Consider the following 20,273-nt stretch of genomic DNA (forward strand, 5'->3'; position numbering starts at 1 on the left):
GTATAGATTGCCTTATAAAACAAGTTGGTTAAGCGCCTGGCGCGAAACTGATAGGTCCTGAGTTCGAATCTCGCGGGGTGCGGGATCGTAGATGCGCACTGCTGAGGAGTTCCGTACTAGGACGAAACGGCCGTCCGGAGCTTCCAGGTTTTCCATGATGGTCTAGCTTCAATCGACTCATGATTTCAACCAGTAAAAAGCCTTTGATGAATATTACTTGAAGTGTTTATAACAACCAATACATTATTTTCATCAAAAAGAGATAAACTGACTTTTAGGGATACCATTTTTTTGACACGACGAATTTCACATTTTGAATTGATTTCTTGAATGTGTTAAACTTTCGGATCCAAAGTTATGTTGAAAAGATGGTTAAAGATAGTAGATAGGAAAGCCGGGACCTAGGTTTCATGCTATTTAATACTCATCAGTAAATTGTTTCTGTGATCTTGAGGGAACTGATGTTTCCTGATTGATTCAATCCCGTGTCATCCAGTCTCACAGTGTTAAGTGTTAATATCACTGAGGAGTTCTAAACTAGAACGAACATCCTTAAAAGATTAATCATGGTATGGTTATTACATGAACTATTTTGAAAAAATTTGTTGTTACTCTAACTTTAGTTAACCTTTTCCATAAACATGAAATAGAATATTATGTAGACATGAATACCTGCAATGACTAAATGTTAGATCCGCGTCGCTCATTCCTCATACTTAAAAACAAAAACAAAAAAAAGCAAGGAACCATCGTAATTCCCACGACATCAAATAAGAACACAGAAACTGGTACAAGTGAGAGATTTATGAAGTCCAACACATAGCGACGACCCTATAGATTTCATTGGAAATAATCCAAATTACACTTATAATGAAGAACTCTACGAGTTTTCTTTAAAATATGTATGACAGTTTTTTATTAGCCTGTTATACATATTGTTTTTATTGGTTATAAGAATCTAATCGATAAATTGTAGATTGTTTTCAGCACGTACTACATGTGTGCTTTGATGTAACCAAGGCATAATTAACACCCTGTACCAATGTCCTCGCACAAAGATGTATGTAACATTTTGAAAGTGTTGATCACTGAACAGTCATCTAATCGTTTCAATCTTCTATCTTAGTCAAATTGTGATTTATTGAAATTATTATGTAATGAATTCGCTTAATGTTGTTTACTTGTATCTTCCCATTGTTATTTAGGACTATAATTAATCAGTCTCATATTGGCATATGTGCATTCTATGAGGACTGCCTCGATATTGCCTTAGATTGAATCCAAGAGTGAATGTCAACTCTGAGATGCAGGTACATCCAGATGACAAGTACAAAATAGGACGAAACGCGCGTCTTGGATTACACTGCTAGCCACTATTCATCTTTGTTAATAAAGCTTGTGATCTAAAGCAATATCGAGGCAGTCAGTACAGGATGCACATATGTCAATATGAGACTGATCATTTGCAGTCCTAAATAACAATGGGAAGATACAAGTAAACAACGTTAAGTGAATTTAAAACTTCACTCCATTGCACGAGCAGGTGGTTGTCAGGACTCAGTGGCTAAGTAGATAATGTGATGTCGTTTGAAGCGAACGGTACTGGGTTCGAGTTCCATACTCAACATCAACTGTGAGATGCAGGTATATCCAGCTGACAAGTCCCATATAGGACGAAACGCGCGTCCTGGATTCCACTGCTAGCCGCTATTCATCTTTTTATTATGTAATGATATCAGTTGGAAACCGCCTCAATCTCAATATATCTTACTCCATAGGTTACATTTTCACTTGAAACATTTATTCAATGATAATAGTTGGTAATAAAGAACAAAATGGACAAATCTTCAACCGACCACCTAACTCAAAATAGAATATGAAGATGTTTTTTTTAATACAAGTTTTAATGAAAAGAAGTTACTGAAAGAAAACAAATAATAAGTCTGAAAAGTTTTGCTTCAGTTATTTTAATATTGAATGTACTTTAAATAGTAACATATGACTAGTGCAAATAATATTGTACATAGTTAATTAGATATTATTGTTCAACGGTCCAATGCCATTGTATTAATCACTGAACCGTTTATGAATGATAATAGCTAGTCATGTGAAACATATTTTTTTGTTGTTGTCGGTATTTTTATTGGTACTAACGGTAATAAGTTATTTTATCTAGAACGTTCTATACTTAATTATTATTAGTTGGAGTTTGAGCTATCCTATCATTGATATTATGGACTAAATTTTGATAAGTCATGTATATCTTGAATGAACTATTTCGACAAAGTCATTTTTAGAAATTCTTAGAACAAATGGATTGTGACTAGAAGTGAGATCCAGGAAATACATTTCTTCCTATTTGAGACTGTACCTACATTCTAATATTGTTGTATACAATCACACTCAAACCCAGTAGTCTTCACCTAAAACACCAGCATATCCACTTGAAGCACTGAATTTAGAGGGTTTTTAACCAGTTATTTATAGGGTTTTTGGTACTCCAGTCAACGTGGTTTGATCGAACTATCGGTTGATAAAATTACTGATGTGATCGAGGCTGTCGAATCGATCATTTACTTGTTGAACTGATCTTCAAATCTTAATCAAATAAGTTTGTGAAACAAAATCGCACTCTGACTGACTTAAAATATATAATGGAAGTAGATTTGTTGAGCATAACGAAATATGCAATCCATGTATTATGACTTATGAAATTATAAATGATTGATTCATATTTATTGGTTGTATGTATCTTTACATTAATGTTTATGGACTGCAAGTGATCAGTCGCTTTAGGTACATGTTCATTCTGTGTGGATTGCTTCGATATTACTATTTAGTAATAAGCATTATAAGCATAACTGAATGGTGGCTGGTCGTAGAATCGAAGATACACGTTTCGTTTTATTCGGAATTCATTGGCTGGATGTACTTGCATCCTAAAGTCTATGTTCGCTCCGGCACTCAAATGGAGTATCTTTCGATTCAGCTAATTATTCACAATTCTTACAATACTGAAAACTAAATGACAATATCAAGGCGATTCAGATAAGATGCACATACGCCAACAGCGACTGATCAATTACAGTTCTAAACCTCAGTAGGGATATTCAAACAAGCAATATAAACGAATTAAAACTCACCTCATTCCAAAAGCTAGTGTCTTTCTTAACTTAATAGCTAAGTGGAAAACATGATGGGATTCGAATCGAAAGATACTGAATTCCGGAGTGTACTTCAACTCTCAGTTGCAAGTACATTCACTTGACTAGTCCCAAATAAAACGAAATACACGTCCTAGATTTTAATACTAACAACCATTTATCTTTGCTTATAAATAATCGGTTATGATTGTAAACGTAAATTACGAAGTAGAAGCAGTTGTTCATTCCTATTCAACAATGTTATTTTGAATAAATAGATTTCAGCAGTTGAGATCGTGGGTCAATGGAAGCTAGGCCACCATGGAAAGCCTGGAAGCACTGGACGGCCGTTTCGTTCTATTGTGGGACTTCTCAGCAATGTGCATCCACGACCCCGCCTCGTGGGATCCGAACACAGGATCTATCAATCTCGCGCCAGGCTCTTAACCAACTAGACCACTGGGCCGGGATCCAACGGTGTTAATGTCTAACTTTAACCAATCCACGAAGTTGCGTCACCCCACACCATTGTCATCAGCGAGTTACTATCCCACAACTGACTCGGTTGAACTCCACTGGTCACTGCTTTTCACTAGAACTCCAGGATATACATCTTGAAACCAGTCACTAGTGAGCATATGTTAGTTAGTATCAGAAGGGATTTTGTGGAGATTGTAGTAATTTCAATGGTTTTCCATGGTGGTCTAGCTTCAATTGACTCATGATCTCAACTGTTGAAATTACTACAATCTCCACAAAACCCCTTCTGATAATAAATAGATTTGTCAATTGCTAATTAATATTGATACATACTACTCAACACATCCAACGTTGAATATGACCATTATCAAATAATCAATTGTAAGCGATTAAATCAATATTCAATCTAAGAGACCTTGATTTTCTGATCAATAATTTCTAAAAATGTTTTTCAGGAAGTAATTAACATGGGTAGACTGAAAGAAATTTTGAAAAATAACCTTTGGGGTAAACTGATGATTAACAAATTAATTGGATATTGATTAACTTACAAAATAAGTGAGAAATTATATATTGATTTATTGATTTTTTACAGATGAGATACAATACAAAACTGTCTTGCAATTAAACAACATTTCAACAATCACTATAAGCTTTTTCTAATAACCATAAGCTCATTAATAATTGGTGATTCTTGGAGTTTCAGTAAGAAGTTGTGAGCAGTCGAGTTCAGCCAATAAGAAGTATGAGGCAGTTGTTTACTAATGACACTGGAAGATATTAGTGCAATACTGCAAATTAATTGGAATTTAATATGTAAAACATTGTATATATTTCAAGTGATCTAAACGTCAAACACATTCACCTGAATACCTGAAAGTCTTGGGTTTCATCCCATTTAGAGTCATGGATGAGCACTACTAAAAAGTCCTATACTAGGACAAAACAGTTGTACAGTGGTTACTGACTTTTACTGGTTGCTAAGCTGAAACTAGTCCTTAGTGTTCAAGTCAATCAACTTCATTGTAATAATAGGTTATACTTACGAGACGATAATAAATATATAAAACAATTAGTCCTTTTGATAAATGCTGTGAGAGGATAATCTGACAATAAATATGATATTTATCGACACCTCATATCTTAATGAGTAGCAAGGATACTAGATAACGACGCCTATTCTATAACTGAAGAATTGTCATCATTTGTATTGGTGACTTAAAATACAACTCATGACATATATTACGATCAAAAATTAACTGTTTCAATTAAAATGATTGGTCAAATCGACAGAATAAACTGATCACTGAGGTTATTCAGATCACTTATCAGTATAAACCAAAATCTGAAGTAGAGATATTTCCATCATAAAAGCTAATAGCATAAAATGTTGGTGCTTAATATAGTCAGTGAATTGTTAATTATCATTGTGGGGTTGTAGAGATTACTAAGTTCTTTATTGAGATCATGAACCGATAGATGTTAGATCACCATTGAAAACACAGAAGCACCAGACGGTCGTTTCGTTGGATGCCGGCTCAGTGCTTTAGAGGCTAGGTCCTCGCGCCCGAAACCGAAGGCCGTGAGCTCGAATCCCGCGAGTGGGATCGTGGATGCGCACTGCTGGAGAGTTCCACAATAAGATTAAACAACCGTCGGGTGCTTCCAGGTTTTTAATGGTGGCCTAACATCAATCAGTTCATGATCTGGATCAAGAGTTGTTAATTGTTAATTTTGTATTTAGACCGAGTATAAGGTTAGCAAAGTATTGTGTTGTACAAATTGATGGACATTTTTGGACAATGACTAGCATCAAAAGTTGGGACACACATTTTATCCTCTTCTGAAAGTATAATAGAAGGATTATTTACGATGATCAATTATAATGAAGATTACTGTATGTTACATTTTACTAGCGGAATCTTTTTTCTTTGTAAAAGAATAGTACACAGATAAGCTGATGTGAACTGATACGACCGTTGGATGCCGGCTCAGTGGTCTAGTGGCTAAGTGCTCGCTCTAAACCAGTAGGTCCTGGGTTCGAATCCCGCAGGGGTGCGAGGTCGTGGATGCGCACTGTTGAGGAGTCCCACAATAGGATGAAACGGCCGTCCAATGCTTCCAGGTTTTCCATGGTGGTCTAGCTTCAACTGACTCATGATCTTAACCATTGAAATTACTACAATCTCCACAAAAACCATTTGATACTAATAATAACCAATAAACTTATAAAGACTACTAAAATCTCTAATAAATGTCACTACATCTTTTGCAAAACATTTCTGATTTATACCGATTCCTTGCCTGTCAGTTGACAAGAGACCTACAAACTATGTAAGCATATTAAATGTTAATTTAAGTCATCCCTATTTCCCATTCAATCATTTTTAATTCTGATTTCACAGAAATTGTGATGAAATAGCCAACATTTGTTTAGAATTAAGTTGGTAGTTTCAGCCATGATTACAGAAAGGACAACGTTATCGTATTTGTGAATTTATTGATATTATCTGTTACTCGGACACGAAACGCTAATTTTCAAACTGATTCCCCAAATACTTTTAAAATTGAGTTCATAGTAGAAGGCAAGAAACACAGAGTAAGGATATAGAACTGTACTTATTGGTTAATTTATGTACAGAAAGTGACCTAATTTGTAGGATGATGGATAACGGTGTTCCTCTAGAAGTCTTTATAAATACGCTAAATTTATAAGTATCATTAGTAATCTGACTAAATTGTAACATATAATTGTTAATTTTTCTAGATGTTTCTGATGAATTTTCATTCGATACTGATTGATCGAGATCCTTTCAACCTGTTTCTGACTTCTGAAGATTGTACTACGAAAGTTTTTGAGAGGCTCACGCTACTTACCAACTGAGTTTACAGTATAGAACTTTACAGTTTGATTGCGCATAAATGATTAAAAGTTAAACAAGTAACCAGACATTTTTGAATACAATCTCCTTCAATTTATATGATCATTTTTTATTTACTGACTGATTTGATTCAAATTCACTATCTGAAATTATTTAATATACCCTTTTTAATAACGAAACTTATTATAACAATCAATAAAGTGCCCAGTCAAATGAATTGTTTGCATTACGTTTTCAAATATAACAATAACACATAGATAATAATGATTTCTATCAGAATGGGTTTCTATGGAGATTATAGTAATTTCAATCGTTAAGATCATAAATCAATTGAAGTTAAACAGCCATAGAAAATGATTTCAACATTTTTATATATGATGTTAAACAATAATCTTTAATTTTATCCCGACCGTTGGTGCTACTTTGACGTGGTGGTCGGGCTTGCCTATCGTGACGAAGCAACCTAGCTATACTAGCTGGAACAATCGTTCCTCAAGGTCCTACCATGTCAGACAGGTCGGTTGATGAGCAGTAAGACTAAAAGCAACAAACCCAAGGTCCGAAGGCGAAGTCGTATTGCTGACTGTACAGAGGTGTGACAGCAGTAAGGTGTTTCCTTCAGACAACCAGTATTAGAGCGATGCTGCCTTCCCACAAGGAGGGGTGGGGTTAGAAAAGGTTGACCCTAAAAATGTCACACGGATATCGGTCTCCAGTAGTAATGTCTCAACAAGTACGGAGCTAACACAAAAATTACCCATAAAAAGGTCGTGTGTGACTGACCTCAAGCAGATGTCCCTTGGGCACTGCGGTCACACTCTTAAATCATTAAAACCACCTCTAATCCAATTTCCTTTTCATGTACCTCCAGAACAACCCTTCCACGGTGTGGGCAACCGGGAAGTGAAAACCGCCCTCATACCTCTAACAACACTCAAGACCATTGTATTTATAATCAACCTCTGTCTTCACTTCCTATTATTCCTCCTACATCGACTTTCACCTCTAAACTTCCTTCTTCGGCCTCCCCCTTAAGTGTCACCATAGCCAACGATTCTAGTGCTCAAAACACTGTCCCAGGTCTACCGAAACCTCGCTCCAAACTACACATTGAAGCCTTCAACGTACTCACCCTATGTCAAATCGGTCAACAGGCTTCCCTGGTTAGAACCCTAGAATCTCGTACTATTGATGTATGCTGTGTCTCTGAAACACGCATACAGGATCCCAGTGTGGTCATTCACTTGACCTTACCTCGGCAAAATGGAGAGCCAACGAGATACCCCCTCGACGGCCAGCTCTCGTGGACTAGCACAAAAATTACTCTTAAAATAGTCGTGTGTGACCGACCTCAAGCAGATGTCCTTTAGGCACTGCGGTCACACTCTTAAATAATTAAAACCACCTCTAATCCAATTTCCTTTTCAGGTACCTCCAGAACAACTTTTCCACGGTGTGGGCAACTGGGAAGTGAAAACCACTCCTCATACCTCTGACAGCAGTCAAGACCATTTTTATTTCATCATTTATAGAAATATAATGAATACAAATTTTGGGAAATAATCAATTACTATTTCAAAATTATTTCAATGAACTATGAAATATACTAGTAAAGTTATCTCATAGAAACACTATGACTAATATTCATTGAATATGATTCCATTATTCTCTGTTAAACCATTTTATACTGTTGAATATCCAATCCTCCATATATATATATATATATATATATATATATATATATATATATATATATATATTAAAACTCCGCCTGGAGTCCCTCCGGGGGCTACTGTTGGTCCCAAGCCCGGATAAAGTAGGAGGGTTGGGCATGGGGTTAGCGTCCCCAACCCGTAGAAAACTAACTCGCTAAAAAAACGCTAACCAGAAAAAATTATTCAAACCTTCTAAACTCTGTCCTGGGAGTCAGAACGTCTTCTTTTAGAAGAACTATGACGCCTCATGATGAAAGCCGAATTCCTTCGGAAGTTACGAGGCCGATGTCCCTTCTGACAACCAGAGAGACCATTTATTTAAGTAATATATATATTAAACTAAACAAGTCAGTAACATGGATAATCATTATAATTAAATGTTTTTTTTCGTGATGAAGAAGAAGAAGAAGAAAAAGTAGAAAAAACAAATTTTTTTAGTTAATTTATTTTCAAGACTGATTTATAAATAAAAAAATAAAAAAATGAAAAAAACAAAAAATTAAAAAAAACAAAAAAAAAGAACTACGAAACAATAAGAATCACGAAAATGTTACTTATTAAAACTGTCCAGATAGTAATTAAAATTTTACAATGTCCATTTCTGTCTTAAATATAGGACTATTAGCTATGTGTATAGATATATAACTGGCGAGACAAACTTCATTTTTATTTTATAATAAATGTATACATCATTGTATATATATATATATACACTCTATAGAATACACACCAAAACAATCTTATTGATGGAATTTTATTCTGTGAACAAGATGATTTAGTTGTCCAACTCATAGAATTAAACTCTATCAAACTTATCCACCTAATGTATAAATCTTCTCCACCATCTCAAAAACAATCTTAATTACATAAGCATATATAGATATAGAAACATACAAAAAGTATTTACATATATAACTATGAGAGGAACAACAACAACAACAACGACGACGACAAAACGTATATTTAAAAGATGTGTGTACGTGTTAATTTCTACTGTACATTCATTATCATTACTGTCGTCTTGATTATATCATCTATTTGTTGTTGTTGTTGTTTTCGTTTGTTTGTTTTTCATTTCGATCATTTTCGAATTTCGCATCATAGAAAACAAACCAGCAAACAAACAAACAAACACTTAAAACATTCAATGTACAATAGTTGAAGTAATTGAATAAAAATATATTTATGTATAGTGAATGTGAATAGGGTTTGATAAAAGATGCTCAAAAGATTTATGACATCAATGACTCATTATGATAGACAAACATATCGGCTATGATACACCCCTATTCATATGTACATGTCTGTACACATTCATTTGAATTTAAGCCTCCATCTGCATAACTTAAATAATTTGTATTAGTGATATTCTAGACAAATAAATAAATGTATATATTGGATCTACTTTGTTGTTAACATATTTTGATAACAAAAGATAGATAGAATTAAATATTTCCAGAATAGAGGTGGGGGTGAGGGTGGTAATAAGTCATTTAATAGTTGAATTCATGAGTTGATTAAAGCTAGAAAACGTGGAAGCACTGGACGGTCGTTTTGTTCTAGTATGAGACTCTTGAACAGTGAACATCCATGATCTTGTATGAGGGTTTTCCATGGTGGTCTAGCTTTAATTGATTCATGAATTTAACTATTAAATTACTATAATCATTACAAATAGCCATCATGATAATAATCATCATATGCTCACTAGTGACTGACTTCAAGAGGAATTTTCTAAAGTTCTAGTGAGGAGCTATGACCAGTGGAGTTCAATCCTTTCTGTTGTGAGGTAGTTACTTACTGAAGACAATGGTGGACGGTGGTGCAATATCGTGGATTGGTTGAAGTTAGACATTAACGCAGTCGGATACCAGACAAGTTGTTTAGAGGTTAAGCATTCACACACAAGACTGAACATCTTGTGTTAGAATCCCGCGTTCAGGATCGTGTGTGTTCATTGTTCAGGAGTCCCATACTAGAAGTAAACGGTTGTACAGTGTTTCCAAGTTTTCCATGATGATCTAACTTACATCAACTCATGAATTCAATTATTACAGTAAACCTTTATTGATTTTAAACAGGAAAAACAATAGTAAAGTGATAGTTCTTATTTTGTAACAGAATTATTTAATCAAGATGTTTTCATTGTAGATTTCTATAAAAGTATATCGATTCATTATAAATTATGCATGGAAAATTTAGTAAGGTATTTTGTTGAGATAAAATTCATCAGAACATGATTATGCATAATTAGTTTGAATATCTTCATTTCTTTATAAACTAATAATTACTATGGGAATACGATTCTTTTGGATAAGTTCGTTTTTAAAACTGTATAATCGTATAGAAATTGTCTATTTTTAAGTGGTACTTGTCATAGACAACATTTGGACAGGGATCTTTCCTTATAATACACAGCTCTATAATGTCTCTATGAAGTGAACTCAAGAATATTAGGTTTTATAATTTGCACTATGGCATTATATAAATCGGCTAGTACTCAAACGCACACACTTTCGTCTTTAGTCAATGTACAAATAGTGTCTAAGTCATCGAAAAATCTTGACGGAATCACTCAATCGAAATTGTATTATCGTTACAATATTCATGCAATAAACTATGCTCAGTAACTTCCGCTTGGAGCCCTTCTAGGGCTATTGTCCGTCCCAAACCCGGATAAAGAAGGAGGGTAGGGTATGAGGTTAGCGACCCCATCCCTTACAAAACTAAATCGCTAAAAACACACTAACCAGGAAAAATAATTCAAACCAGTAAATTGATTTAGTCTTTCATTTATAGAAATTAATCATAAGGGAGAGAGTGTATGAAACTTTGAAAATATTTAATCACCAGAATAATAAAAAACAAACCCCATTGTCCTAATTTAGATAAAAGGTGATCGACAGAAATGATAAATGGAAAATAATAATTAGCAAAAAACATATTTTTCGTAAAAACTACCAAGGGGGGAATGTGGTAAGGTCATGCTGACGTGAAGACTATAACAATGCTTTTTTGTGGATATAACTCTAGTTTCACGTAGTCGACGCTTGAATATTCTTCAATCGATGTAAAGTTATTTTTAGTATGGATTTCCAGAAATCTATAACTATGTCTTAAAAATGATTTCAAGAGAAAATTGAATGTCATGAACCCTCTACGTATTTCAAAATAAAAGATGTAACTGATCCGGAATGTCATGCGCTAAGGTACATTGTGATATGTTTTCATTTGCTGAGAAGAAAAAGTTTCAATGAACAAACTGCTCCAAGTTTAAATCGAAATTAGTTGTTTATGATGTCTTGGATATCTTTAAATATCACCTACTGAAAAGAAGCTGTGAGGTGACCAAATATTGTTCAGATATCAGTTTATGCAGCTACTAACTGTCAATGTGATCCATATCGGTAGGTATTTGCTCCTTGATTTGAGTAAATTCAATAGATATAATACATGATTCTAGACAGCGGGTGACATAACTTAAAGTCGACAACCATGACGATGATGCAATCATAGTTTATATTCCTCTAAATTTGGAGCTTAATGTCAATTCATGCTTTACATCACTCAACTTTATTATTTACTCTATTGGAGTGGATATTATTATTTCTCATATTATTATTTCTTTTGTGGTAATGGAGGCAATTTAAATTAATAAACATTTCCCCTCTAGGTTTTACATTGTCTATGATTAACTAAATTAACTAGTTATTTATTTTGTCATGATGACATCTGTTCACTTAATGTTTCTATATTAGTTTCGTGGGGAAAATTTGCTGTTTGGCTAAATTAGTCACTCCCTTACTTATATTATAAATAAGTTGCCCTGATGCAACAAAAGGTCGACTAAATTAGGCCAGTAAACAATGAATATGGTCATTTGTAATAGGAAATGATTACTAGTGATGAGTTGAAAATGAATCTCAATTTTAATGTCAGTTTGTTAACCTTACTAATGAAACCAGATAATTACAGGTAGTTAGATATACCGATTGAATAGAAATGTTTCCCGCTAATCGTTATTATCTGGTTGTCATATAATTGTTACCTAATTTCATATAAAAAGGATATAACTAATACTGTAGTGTAGGAGAACACAGGTGAGGACAACCGAATCATATATAGCACAAAATTACAGTTACTTGGTAAAATAGAAAAACCATACTACTACTGAAGACAATGGTATATTGTGGCGCAACTTCGTGGATTGGTTGAAGTTAGACATTAACACCGTTGGATGCCGGTTCAGTGGTCTAATGGTTAAGTGCTCGCGCGCGAAGCCAGTAGGTACTGGGTTCAAATCCCGCGGGGTGCGGGATCGTGGATGCGCGCTGCTGAGGAGTCCCACGCTAGGACGAAACGGCCGTCCAATGCTTCCAGGTTTTCAATGGTGGCCTAGCTTCAACTGACACATGATTTCAATCTGTGAAAATTTCTAGAATCTGCACAAACCCCTTCTCATACTATAAAAGTTAATTTGCAAAATGTTCAATGTCTCGAACTTCGTTGTTCTTGCAATCTCGTTCTAATTGCTTTCTATTTCCGCTCTTCCTTTCTTGATCTTCCCCATCTTCTGCCGCCGGACATTACATTCCTGACTCGCGTCATATACTACTTATATCAATATAAGTAGCACGTGCCACAATACTACTTAAAAGTGAAATGTTTATATTTGTCAAAGCATGATTGTATTCTTTATTGGTAGTGTTATAGTAACTAAGACTACTCAGCAAAATTGCTCAAGTTATACTATCTACTAAATTTCTATGGAATATTAGTTGGTTTGTAATTAGTAATTAGCTTCTTCACCTGGTCAAAATCAGCGTCAATATATTCACTATCTGAGTCTTGTTGGTCTACTTATAGAAACTTATGAGCTGTAGTACTGTTCAATGGAATATGATACAAGGTAATCGGTTTGACTATTTTTGAATATACTGAGAATGATCAAGCAATCACGATTACTGTAAGCTTAGTAATCATTCCACACTATGCATCATTTATTTATTTTCACTGTGAAATTAGGTTTTCATCTTATTAGCTTCCTGTTGTTTTCTTTAAATACAGAATTTTCATCCTAATCCCAATGGAGTTATTAATTTTAATTTATGAAACAATAGCTGAATAATTGGTCTATTTCCTTTGTCCTTTAACCCGTTTCTAGACGCAAAGAAAGATCGAGAAGACGATATAATTAACTAAATAATGATGATGATGATTGTTATCCCGAACCAGAATATGAATAGACACTTCTACCGTGTATAATATAGAATCAAGTAAGATAAACGATCATAACAATAACAGGAAACAAAATGATTATTGTCTAAGAAAATATAGTCTCGTTGAAAAGTAAAATACATATCGCTGATGAATTTGGGATTAATTAAATACCTTTTAAAATCAGAATTATTCCTTAACGATAAGTTCTAAGTTGAATGACGTGGAACATATTACGCTTTATTGAGTCATTTAGAACAATGGTCCGATTTTCACTTGATCTGTACAGTTGAATAATAAGTAAAAACACATATATGGAATTGGTTACTACTGAAGGATCAATCAATGCAGATATGTTAGTCTCATTAAATATTAACGGCTACCAGAACAGCCCAGTAGTAACATGACAAAGTTTGACACTAGGTGACACGAGTATGAATCCCACAGAGTGTACTAGTACATTCAAGACTGATGATACGTTCTATTGAAAAGTCTCAACTAACACGAAAATTAAGTTCACTTGTTTGTGCCAATCACTACCAACTGTCGAATATCAAAAGTTATCTTACAACATAATCATCAAATTTTTCCATCTTACTTGCTTATGCCTATTTCCCCTCGTGGAGGAGCAAAGGCCGCCCACCAACATTCTCCATCCATGTTCAGTTTAATTTGTTTATTCTGGTTAGTGTTTTATTTAGCAAGGTTGTTTTCTACGGGATGTGGTTGTTGACCATATGCCCAACCCTCCTCCTTCACCCGGGTTCGGGACCAATAGTAATCCTAGAAAAGCTACAGTCAGAGTTGTCCACCTACTCAAAAAAAAGTTTAGACAAAACTAATCTAATCAAAAGTAAACCAATGTATTTATTGTACTAAAAATTACTATTCCAACTTTCACTTGTGTGTGTGTGTTTGTGATTGTGTGTTCTCATATCACTGTGTTCATCAATTAAAAAGAGAGTTAAATACAATTTGTAAATATGCACAAATTATATTCGTAGTTGGTATAAGTTTTATTGTTTAAGATTATATACAACAGGGACTGTATTGTCACTTTCATGGAAAGAATTATGTATAAATAGTGTCATTAGTTCAATGAGGAGAATAATAATTTATTAATCAGAACAAATTAGAAATAAAAGATAGTGAAACATGGTAGTTCTTTTTGAAAGCAAAACAAGAGTGAAAAGAGGTGGTTGCATAAGATGAAGTAACGTAAAGACTGGTGGTAAAAACAAACAAACAAACAAACTAGAAAAAAAAAAGTAAAGAAACGAGGCAAGTATTACAAGTAGATTTTGGTGGGAAAAAAATAAAGGAATTTAAAGAGAGGAGATTATCTCCCTTTGGTAGACTATTTTATTTATTCACTGGATCTTGTTTAAACAACAGATCATGAAGAATAAGTAATGGTGACTATGACATACTTATCCGTCTAGATCTTCATTGTATATAAGCTATATGTGTATATTTACGTGCATGTGTGTGTAGTTTATAGGATCTGATCAAATAAGCAAATCATTGGAAGAATACACAATAGAAACGTTGAATAACAAGATTATTGAATAAGATAAATGATCTTAATGTTTCCAAATGTATAGTCAAAAGAAGAACAGAAACATTGTCAATATTGAATTTGATTTTAAAAGAAATAAGTGAATAAAAGCTATGATAGTTAATCATCACATGGTCCCCAGTTTAATATGGGCACAGGAGGAAGGGAGGGGAAATAGAAATGGGTGATTAGGATGTATGAAAAAATAGCAGTATAAATTAGCTGATTGAGTACTATATATATTTGTCCAAAAGAAAACTGAGTTTTTCATTGTATTTATTATTAATTAGCCACAGCAGTATGAGAATTCATTGAATTATTATCGGTAATAGTAATAGCAATAATTTAAGTAATACATAAGTAGTATATTCATTAAGAATTATTTTAGTGTTGAATATATATATATTTTTGCAGTGGGAACTTTAAAAAGAAAATGCTTCTTTCTTTTTAAGTGTCTGTTTATGAAAAGAAAGACCTGATGATATGTGGTCATATTAAATAACTTAAAAGATTAACCATATAACAATGACTTAAAGACACAATGAATTCAGTAGTGAGGTGGAGTATTTCAGTATGCCGAGAAAAATGGATGTAAAAAAAAGAACACTTGTGTCCGTTAAAAAAAAACAAAACAGAGAGGAAAAATCTGAAGAGAATATGAAACAAAAAAAAAACAATTCAAAGTTATATCATAATTTATTTTATTCTGATTCACTGAGTAGACTAGATCGATTCACTAAACCTGCTGACATTGGTAATGTACCTTGATTAATTTCAAGTGTTCTAGGCACATCATAAACATGACTACCTGTAATAGAATATGGTGAACCAGGCGCTATAAGCCAATTTCTTATATGTGGTTGTGTATTCGTTAAAAATGGTGATAATCCAACTGTATTTGTTTCATTATTTAAAAGATTTCTTAATTTATTTTGTTGTATTAATGGAGTTGATGTTAATATAGCTAAACTTTGTTGTAAATCATCTGTACCTGAACCAGATGATGATGCTAAATGAATTGGTATTGATGGTGGTGATGGTAATGATGGTAAACCATTACCATTACAAGTAACTGTTAAATATTGATTTGTAAGATTTGGATATTGATTGATTTGTGCTGAAAAATCATTATTATTATTACTACCATTATTATTATTAGTAGTAATAGTAGTGTTGGTAGTATTAGTAGTAGTAGTAGTAATAATATTATGACCATGTAATGTTGATAAAATCATTTGTGAATAAGGATTTGTATGTGTTCTTATAAAATTATATCCATTCTCATTGATTATATTTGATGAATGGATACCATTTAATTTCATTGGTGTATTATTATTATTATTATTGATTTGTTCGATCATATTAGTATCATTATTGATTAATTTCACTGGATGATATATTGATTTAGTATCATTGATTCCAATAGTACTACAACTTGATGTAAATTGAAATAATTTATAATGTTTACATAAACGTAAACATTTAGCACTAATTAATAAAAAGATTAATGTAGTAAGAAATGTACAAATCACTGCTATAGACATTTCTAATAATGTAAATTGTTTTTGATATAAATAATAAGATTGATCATATAAGATTTCATTACGTAATAAATCATCTGATTGTTTGATATAATAATTACGATTATTGATATTGGTATTAGTATTAGTATTGGTTTGAGTATTGATTAATTCATGATCAATCGATAATGTATTATTGATTTTTGGTATATTGATTAATTCTGGTCCTTTTAATGTTACTATAACTTCTTCTGTTTCTTTTTTATCATCCCATGTAGTACATGTATATTTACGTGGTTTTTTATCTAATGTAATATTTAATTGAACTGTTGCTGATGGATTATCCATAGTTGAATTTATTTGATATAAATATTCATTATTATGATTAGTTAAATGATTAGTTGATGTTAAATATCTTACTTCACGTAATTGTCCACTTTCTATATAACGCCATGCTACACCTGGTGGTGTATGACTTAATATTTTATTATTAGATATAATCATATTTGTATTATATAATAGATGTTGTGAATGTTTTGGTACAGTGACTGCTGTACATGAAATTAATGCTCGACTAGTATCATCTAATATATTAATAAAAATTTGTTGTATACGTGATGTTGGACATAATTGTTCCGGTGTTAATTTCACTAATTCATAGATATTTTTAATTTTTTGTATAGAATTGTCTTTTCTAGTAAAATGAATACATGTCATATTTAAACCAGGTAAACTATCTTTCCAATCTATAGTACGTTGAACAATCCATGATAAACGACAATTACATTCTAATGGATTCCCAGTTAAATCAAGTAATTTATTAGGATAATTAAAATATTTTTCAAATCCATCATCAATAGTTGTAATCAAATTATCCGATAATATTAATCTATCTAAACTTGGTACTTTATGAAATATTTCATAATGAATAGATTGAATACGATTTCCACGTAGATTAATTTGATTCGCTGATAAACCATGAAATGAATCTTCTGTTATTAACATACCATTATCCGGTAATGAATGTTGTTCACTTAAATATAAATGATTTAATTGTAAACCATAAAATGTATATGATTCAATACGAATTAATGAATTATGAGATAAATCTAAATGTTTTAATTCAGTCATTTTCATAAATGTTCGTGATTCAATCACTTGTAAATTACAATAGATTATACGTAAATATTCTAATTTTTCTAAACCAGTCATATTAGCTTGATTTAATGAATTCGGTATAGGGAAATCACTTTGTTGTATAAATAATTTTGTTATACCATTTGGTATATTGGTTGGTACACCATATAAATGATCTTGTCTATCACAATGGACAACATTTTCACCTTTTGGACAATGACATTGATTTTCACATAAACCTGGTTGAATATATTGAGCATTGAAATTATTCATAATAAAGATTATAATTATAGTGGATATAGAGAATTGTTCATGTATTGTAAACATTTTCAGAATTAATTATGATGAATTATTGAATGATGTAGATTCATTGAAATATTCTTGTTACTTGTTAGATTGTTTGTTTAAATATTCTGAAAAATGAAATGAAATGAAATAAATTTAATAAGAAAGTATTGTATTGAAACAAGGCTGTGCAAAAACCTGAAGTCAGTCATCTACGACGTAGGATCAGGCACATATATGCATCGGTCCAGGTTGCCATACGTCATTAGCACAACATGATGAACACCGGATTCATAAAAGCAGTTAGGTCAATAGTGGTAATAATATGAAAGAAAGATTGCATATAAGGACATAGTACATGAAGAAAGAATTAGTTCGTAGAAAGAAAAATATGAAGCTATTTTAATCTCTTAGTTTAAAGGAAGACAGAAAGTGTGTACATCGACGCCATTGTGATCGATTCTGAACCATGTCACTCAGAGTTTCTAACCACTGGTTACGATAGCCACGCGGACCCCAACCAAGTAGTCTACATTTGCCAACATGGCTTAGACTAGAAGTTAGTGACTTCAAGCACTGATGTTACTTTTTAGTTTAGTCACCCCTAACTTTCTTCCAACCGTCTCCGACACCGGTTAGCATTGCACGTCGTGGTAATCGGTGTTCAGGCATACGTAATACGTGGCCCAATCATCTCAGTCGATGAAGATTCACAACGTCATCAACTGATTTGCCTGAAAGCAATAGATGACCATTTCTTTCTAGTGTAAGATTGATTGAATTTAGATATTGATACTGTTGGATTCTGGATGAATGGTCAGAAGGTCCTGAGTTTGAGTCCCACGTTCAGCATCGTGGATGTGCACTGCCTAGGAGTCCTATACTAGAACGAAACGGACGTCCAGTGCTTCTATGTTCTCATTAGTCGTTTAACATTGTTTGATTTATGATATAAATCTAAACTCAACAATTTTCACAATCCAATACCGATAAATAAAATCTTTATCGATTAAATCAAGTTGATTTGGTGGGAATTATTTAGTGAATAACGACGTAATTTTAAATATACACTAATAGGAGATATCAGCAACAGCCGTCTCCGGGAGACAACAAACTAGCTTTCAGCTGAGGAGGAAATTTGGAAAACGCGATGGAAATGGATAGGACATACATTAGACAAATCATCAAACCGCATCACAAGGCAACCCCTAACTTGGAATCTTGAAGGGAAACGGAAAAGAGGAAGACCAAAGAACACATTATGTCGGGAAATAGAAGCAGATATCGAAAAGGATGAATAACAACTGGAAGGAGCTGGAAAGTATTGCCCAGGACAGGGTTGGATGGAGAATGATGGTGGGCGGCCTATGCTCTTTGACGAGGAGTAACAGGCGTAAGTAAGTAAGTAAGTAAGTAAGTAAGTAAGTAAGTAAGTAATGGGAGATGGTTTACACTTTCAATTGTATTTAACTATTTTGAAGATTTTTTGCATATCACCCCTATTTACATTCAGAACAGATTGATTTCACAAAAACTAAATAAACGTTATTTTTCAAACTTAATTTATAAACAGATTAAATAATCATTGGATTACACATACTTGGAGATCAAGCTTTTTGGTATAGGTCAGTAATCAACTATTTAGATACTTTACTCTGATTTATATCTTTTAATCTGTTTGTGTTAGTTTCTGGTAAATTTTGTTTTAAACTGTAGATAATTTGCTTATAGAAATAGAAGTATGTTGTGGTCTTTTTTTGAAACATTTGAACAAACCAAGTGATTTATGAATGGGGAAAAGTAAGTGACCGTCAGTAATATTCCATATTATCATTGTACTAAATTTAAAACGGACTAGACAAAAAAAACTTTACATAACAGATTTTTACCGGTTCTCTAGAACAATGGCGAATTCACAGGTTAATCATTGAAGCACTTAACCTTTATCAACTTTAAGATTATATTTTACAGGCTATTCGTTCACTCTAGTCAGAACAGTCGAGTAGTATCAATAGCTTCGACATAAACTTATTTCTATTGGATTTAATTCTAAGTTCTAACATATATATTCGATTACAGATATATACATGGCCGGTAAGAGTAGAGGATATTCGTAGGTTACTAGTATTCAATCATAGATGTCTTCGAAACTTTGCTCGTATATCCTGGGACCATCGAGTAAGTAACTCAGTTGTTAGGAAACGGATACTACGTAAAGATGGCGAATCAATTGATGAAGTAGTGAAACTTCATCAGTTGAGATGGTTGGGACACGTGTTACGTATGCCCAACCATCGACTGCCCCGACGAGCGATGTTTTGTGGTGTAGGAGTAGG

The 20,273-nt window shown here is 33.1% G+C and overlaps 1 protein-coding gene across 1 annotated transcript; it reads right to left on the reverse strand.

Moving 5' to 3' along the window:
- Positions 1-15,696: 15,696 nt before the first annotated feature.
- On the reverse strand, positions 15,697-17,925 carry MS3_00005827 (uncharacterized protein; the record flags this gene model as incomplete). The annotated part of the gene is made up of 1 exon (XM_012938838.1): positions 15,697-17,925. The coding sequence occupies one exon, from the start codon at positions 17,923-17,925 to the stop codon at positions 15,697-15,699; it is 2,229 nt and encodes a 742-aa protein (XP_012794292.1).
- Positions 17,926-20,273: the final 2,348 nt, after the last annotated feature.

This window comes from Schistosoma haematobium, chromosome 3 (genome assembly GCF_000699445.3).
Source record: "Schistosoma haematobium chromosome 3, whole genome shotgun sequence".
NCBI classification, from domain to species: Eukaryota; Metazoa; Platyhelminthes; class Trematoda; order Strigeidida; family Schistosomatidae; genus Schistosoma; species Schistosoma haematobium.